The 6,950-nt window shown below is 38.4% G+C and overlaps 1 protein-coding gene across 2 annotated transcripts in view; it reads right to left on the bottom strand.

Moving 5' to 3' along the window:
- LOC101861600 (mucin-5AC) overlaps positions 1-6,678 on the bottom strand; it is an 85,152-nt gene extending 78,474 nt beyond the window's left edge. Inside the window, exon 1 of one of the 2 annotated variants that reach the window (XM_005104254.3) lies at positions 6,309-6,678. In XM_005104254.3, coding sequence (XP_005104311.1) covers positions 6,309-6,446 — 138 coding nt within the window. In that variant the 5' untranslated portion in view covers positions 6,447-6,678. The other variant, XM_013085825.2, reaches the window with a different exon arrangement.
- Between the last annotated feature and the right edge of the window lie 272 nt (positions 6,679-6,950).

Consider the following 6,950-nt stretch of genomic DNA (forward strand, 5'->3'; position numbering starts at 1 on the left):
AGAGAGAGAGAGAGAGAGAGAGAGAGAGAAAGAGAGAAAGAGAGAGAGATAGTGAGGAAGATTCTTTGATTCACAAGAAACCGAGTTTAAGTAAAGACAAGCACATCGACACAATACTAGTCATTTAGCGCTGGGAAAAAGTAAGACAGACACAACAAGGGGGGGAAGTAAAGCAGTAGGACCTACCAACTACCAGTGGTGCGCTCCAACTACCCTTCCCAAGAAATGAATCTCTCCCCTGAACATAGCCAAGTTACAACAAGCAGCGATTTTTAGAACATCGGGATAATAGGCATTTCCATCTTTCGATATAAACAAATAAAAATCAACAAGAATGTTATCATTACAGAGCTATGTTGTAACTGCAAATATAAGATAATCCATAACTTCTTGTTAAAATATTCAAAAAGAAAAAGAAAAAAAAATACACAAATTAATTTTTTTTTTTTATGAAGAATAAAAACCTCATCACTGCTGAGTGACGCAACGATGACATGACTTTACTTTAATTCCACACAAGGATTCACTATGAACCTTGCCCATCAGATAAACCCAATCTCCATCATAAAAACAAAAAAAGTAAAAAGTAATTCTCAGACATCCCCCCCCCCCAAAAGATATTGATCCATTGAAAGTTCACATGGTCACAGAACATTTTAATATGAGGTAGAAATAAAATTTGGCTTTAACCTGCTACAATATGTTCACTTTATGAAGGGATACTTTCAGTTTCATTTTGTAATTCTTGCACTATACAATTACAAGGAATACAATATTTTCACCCGGAGTTGTGACAGCAAATTATATAGCAATTTAGCGCAATTTATATATATATATATGCTACATGATTGCTGGTTAATTCATGCTGCCATCATACAATTTAGATAATTTTGAATTTTACCCACACAATGAGGATGATAATAAATTATAACAATAGCAATAATAATAATGGGGCTCTTAGCTCTTGTGATTTAGGGCGATAAAGTATCTGTCATCTATGAAAATATTCTAGCAAGTGAGCCGACAAGAAATGGCCACTCTGTCACGGAGCAGGACGGTAAGGAAGGCCAAACTCAGGATCGACTGGAACATATATAGGGCCAGCTCGGACTTGGACTATGACTTTTCAGCGTAGCGTAGACTTTATATTATATGAGACAAGAGTCAGTCAGAACGATGATGTCCATGCTGCTTTGCCAGGAAAAGATTAATGTTAGGAAAGTTACAACACGTTGAGAGGAGGAAGTCAAAGGAGCAAATAAAGATACACATCAAACCAGACATATGCCAGATTGATGAAAAAATTTGCATCCTTATAATACTTATACTCCTGAGCTGTATTTATTTTTGTTTAAAAAAAAAAAAAATAGAGAGAGAATGTGTAAATCGCAAAGAAACATTAATTGGTAAACAAACAAAAATGTTTAAAAACTCTGCATTGACTTCCAGTTGAATCCAGTATAAATTTCTACCATCTGTTCTAAATGTCTTAATGATAAAGCTCTATTATATCTCTCTGAGCTTTTAACACTGTAGGTTCCATCTCGTCAGATACAGTCATCCACAGATGCAACAAAATTCAGAGCCCCTAGAATGAAATAACGATCTTTTGGCGAGAAAAGCTTCTCATTTTTTGGCCCTTAAATCTGGAACATCTTGCTCCAGGATCTCAGAAGTAACAAATTTTGATATATTTAAGCGATTGCTCAAGACCCACTTGTTTAATTCTTAGTTATAGTGTTAGTAAGTGCTAATGCGTGTTGTTTTTTACTGCATTGTCCTTTCGTAGTTAAAATGGTTTTGAAAGTTCTTTATGTGGTTGAGCTGGTTTTTCTTGTTTCTGTGAAATATTTTCTTTCGTGAGAATGATCATGTGATTGGTGTAAAGCGCCTAGAGCTTATACTAGTATGGGAAAAAGTGCTAAAAAATTCAATTTATTATTATTATAAATCAATTCAAAAACTAAAAACTACCTACAGAGTATCAAACCGACGCCACTAGAAAAAAATAATAATTTTGAAACCACCATACTTTTCTTTATTTCAACAAGTTCAAGTTCTGTCTTGAAGAAATAAATTGAGCATAAGGGTAGAATCTTAACCTGCGCCTGCCATTTTACTAAATGCTAAATTGAATGAATGACTAAGACCGGGCAAACAAAAAAGTGTCTGACACAAAAGCGAAAGGAAGAATCACTTTGCCCTGCTATTATTTCACACATTTATACAAAAATAAAGCCCCCCAAAATCAAACAAACAAAAAAACCCTCAAACACTGTGATTTTGAAAAATATTTTTGTCTGATTCGATATTGATCGCAGTGGACCTGCAATGGAAATCCTTTACAAAATATTAAAATGCTAATTTAAATGGTAACAGAAACGGCAATCACACATAGATTACATCTTGTAACAAGAGTGCAGAATGAGTCAAATTCATTTAATTTATGTTTATGGCCTAATTATCGTAATAGCATAGGAGAAGTCCAAATCTACTTAAATTGGAATAAAAAAATTATATTAGCCATTGAAGCACATGACATGTTCTAAAAGGAAAATTTTCCCTCTGTTGAGAACTACATCATGTGGAATGAAACCACATGATATACTTAATCGAAGTCTACTTTTATTATTGGACAATTTTTTTTTATCCAGCAAAGAAATGCAGTGGACTGAGGAGTGGATGGTGCATAATATTGAGGAGGAAAAGACAGTGTTCAGTAAGTATCTCTGGAGCAGCATTCACATAAAAGTCCAAAAGTGTGTGAGAGCCCAGGAAGGGATGAGATAAACAGCTGAAATTATACATTAACCTTTCGTTTCTTCGAAAGTCAAAACAAAGGAGGCTATTGAAAGTGTGTCTCTATGAAGGCTCAGGCTTGAGTATGATAATTATAATTTGAAAATTTCTTTTGGCTTCACCATAAATAAAAAAAACCAATTGGCAAAAAATGAACGAAAAAATATAGGAGTTTGTATCCAGGTGGTGAAAATGGGCAGCCTTCGCTTGGCCTGACTTGGACATTCTGCCTGGCCTGCAAGGTTTTCCAACCCATAAGACAGAGACTTCATATTGACATGTACTTCAAAGGACTTTTCTGTACATCCATTTCTGTGATTCTTCTCCAGGTTCCACTTGGTCTTCCCCTTGATCTCTTACCCTGTGGATTCCAATCTTTATTATGCAGCTGTCTGATTTCCAGAGAGTAGGTCCAATCCATCGCTACCGCCTTCTTCCTTCCTCATCTCTGACTGGGATCTGTCTTGTTTTCCTTAACACTTCCTCGTTAGTGACCATGTCTGTCCATCTGATCCTCAGTAATTGTCTTAGACACTTGTTCAATAAAACCTGGATCCTCTGTATTCAAATCTGTGTTGCGTTCCATGTTTCACACCCATACAACAGGACTGACTTCACATTTGAACAGAAAATCCTCAGCTTTGTTCAAAGTGAGATATCTCTGGTCTTTCAAGTAGCATCAAGTAACAAACATTTTGCTATCTCAATGCCCCAGTGGTAGGCCTTGGTATAGGCCGGCCGGCTGGCGCTGGCAGCCCAGGCACACGCGAGAACGCACGGCCGGCACTGCCTGATGTATCCGGCAAACTTTCACCCCTGTTTGTATATATATTGAAGCTCCAATCTGCAAGAATTAATTTTCTGGATTTTCGTGAACAGCCAGAATTGAATGCAGAATAGTACCCTAAGCACCCATCGATTCAAAATAATAAGCTGCTGGGATTTCCTAATTAAAATCAAGGGTCAACACGGGACAAGAAAAATTTTAGGGTAGCTCTTGTATGGCCTCAAGGTAAAGGTGTTCACCTCTTATTCAAAGGTCCCGGGTTCGAATCAGGGCAGCGACAGAGGTCCTGAAAGAAGGCACACTTCCCCCTTTTCTTTTTGCTTCTTTTCTTACAAACAATATTAAATTCTTAACTGACCTCTTTCTCTTGTTCACATTTGTTTTGAAATCTTTCAAACACCGCAAACGCATGGGCATAGCCACAGTCATATATCATTAAGTAAAAAATCAACTATCGTGTACACAGCAGCACTAGATCTGCGCAAGACATCGGCCAGCTCGCCATCACTTCTAGATCTATATTTTATCTAAAAACGAAGTGTATACACACCCGGTAACCGGGAACTAAATCACGAAGTATACAGACCCTGTAGGGGAACTCTTTTGTGATTTTGGAAAGTTTCAGCGCCCAGACCCGGTAGTGTGTGTGTGTGTGTGTGTGTGAGCAGGGGAAAGTGTATGCTAGCAAAATGTATGACATACCCCAGTTGGCAGGAGGGAACGAGAGAAAGATAGAGTGGGAAATAGGTTGGGAGAAAAAAGACAGAGACAAAAAAAGAAAAAGAGAATGCGAGCGATACACGGAGTGAGAAAGAAAGAAAGAAAGAGAGAGAGAGAGAGAGAGAGAGAGAGAGAGAGAGAGAGAGAGAGAGAAAGAGAGAGAGAGAGAGAGAGAGAGAGATAGAGAGGATGACAGCTTGATTGAAATTATGACCTTGTTCTTTTCTTGAAATTGTGATTCCTCCAACTCCAAAACGGAGGAAAAACAATGGTTCATCGGAAAGACATCCGCAATCATCATTTAGATCTAGAATAGATCTAGGCTAGCTTCGAAACTAGATCAATGATTTATGTCTGTCTCTCTAGATCTAGACGTAGGCCATAAATCTAGAAGAACCTAGATCTAGGTCTACCCTGAACCAAGAGGGTGCTGAAACTTTCCGAAATCACAAAAGAGTTCCCCTACCGGGTCTGTATACTTTGTGACTTTGTTCCCGGTTACCGGGTCTGTATACACTAGCTTAACTAGATTTAGTCTTGGCCCTGTTGCACAATGTAAATCTAGAGATCTAGATCTAAATCTAGATCTAGTTGTATAGATATATCACTGCTACTCTGTACTCTAAAATGAGCATGAAGTTTTAGAAATGAGTAAGCCTATCCCAAGAACTTTGTTAACAGTACATTCCCCTTTTTAGATCTGGTCCAAGACCAAAGAGATCCAGAACACAATCATCATCATTCTCTGACACTATGGCCGACTATGGGCTACTCACTTCTAAAAAGTAAAGTGCCAGCCATCAAATCTTGACACTTACTGGTAGGCCTAGACTCTAGATTCTAATTCTTAGTAAATAAGGAAAGCTAGAGACTAAAGACAATTCTAACCGTGCTATATAAATATATTAATAACGGTAGTAAGGGCTGTTAAGAGTTGTAACAGTAACAGGCTAGACAAGGCTGAAAGCCCAAGGCCAAGGCTTCAACACAACACCTCCACCCCCCTCTCTCCTCTACTCCATACTAAATTCCACAGTTCTGTTCAAATGTTAGACACAATCTTTAATAAGCACTAGACTATAACTCATGCTCCTTGGCGACCCGTTGTGGTGAACATCTCTAAACCAATCCGAGAGCAATACATCACAAAGTAAAATGGATCTTCTACTACAAAAGACGAGCAAGATGGCCACATTCGTCGTAAATTACGAATTACGGCTGAGTTGTGCGCCAGATGACTGAAATATACGTCTATGACAGACAACGTGGAAGTGATGACTCATTGAAGAGTTGAAGCTGAAGTCTGCAAGCAAGCAAACAGTACACAAAATGTGGAAATAGGTGGAAAATAAACAATTTACCTTTACACCGTGAACGCCGACTCAACAAGGTTTTTTTACATGCCTGCTGGGCTCCGTACGTTGTCAATGTGTGACACTGCAGCACCTCACAATTCCGATTCGAAACACATAGTCTGCTGAGTCACCTTTCACATGAAATTAGTAACCACAAGGAGATAGATTGGTTGTGAATCACAAAACTAAGACTTGAGATAAGCAAAAACGTAACAAAATTGTCTGAAATCTAAAATATGCTAACAAGCCCGGGCCAACGCAAGCGTCCTGTTAGTCCACCATACTTCCCAGACCCGTGATAAGTAATGCATATGGTAATTTCGGAGGTCACAAAGCGGAAGTGAAAACACACACTTCTTGTCTAAGGGAAGTAACCACAACAAATTTCCATAAGAAGAAAAGTTTTGAAGTTGATTACGACGTTTAACGTACATGCAAAACCAATTACCAAAAAGTTTGACAACAAAACTTTGATGTCAGCCATACATATTCTTCACAGCATAACTTAACATGTACATAAGTACCTTCAGATAATGCATAAACATTAGGAGGAAAACATGTCCTCCCTCCTCGAGTTACCGTGCCTTGCCGTACGGCAGAGCATTCCATTCCCATTTTTACATTCACTTGTTTAACCAGATACTCACTCTTTCTTGAGAAATGTGTCTCGGAATAAGGTTGTCGTATATCGTCAGAACCTGTTCGGTATCTTCGTCTCTCAAGGCACTGCCGAGGAGAAACGCATATTTACTGTCTTCTTCTACATGTTCCTGCGATGTATCCATTTTCTTAGGTAGCCATATTGGAAGAAAATACTACCGTCGCCAAGCAAGAACTTCTCGCGAGAATGGCCTGACAACTTTACTTCCGGGTCAGTGAAGAAAAGATCGAAAGAAGCAAAAAGGGCTGGGCTGAGATCCGCTTTCTAACGGTCTGGATTGTTGGGTCGTCCAATATGACAGGCTAAATTTAGATCCTGAGTTTGAACTCGACCGACAATTTCCTTTAACCATTGACTAGGCTACTATTATTGTTACTACGTAGTATCTTTTAAGTAGGAAAAAGTAAAAGTACTGCACTATACAACATAGTCTGTGTCACTGCACACACTGGTGTTTCTGTAGGCCTTGGTGAACATTTAATTAAGTTCAACCTGTTGGGATCTCCTGAATTGATTATAATGAAAATTGGTCTTCTACATTATTCCAACAGAAAGCCTTTGAATTCAAGACGTGTCTTCTTTAAAGCATGGACCTTGCACAAAATAACAATCACTGCGAGGTCTTTTA

The sequence above is a fragment of the Aplysia californica genome, unplaced genomic scaffold, assembly GCF_000002075.1.
Source record: "Aplysia californica isolate F4 #8 unplaced genomic scaffold, AplCal3.0 scaffold00411, whole genome shotgun sequence".
Taxonomy (NCBI): domain Eukaryota; kingdom Metazoa; phylum Mollusca; class Gastropoda; order Aplysiida; family Aplysiidae; genus Aplysia; species Aplysia californica.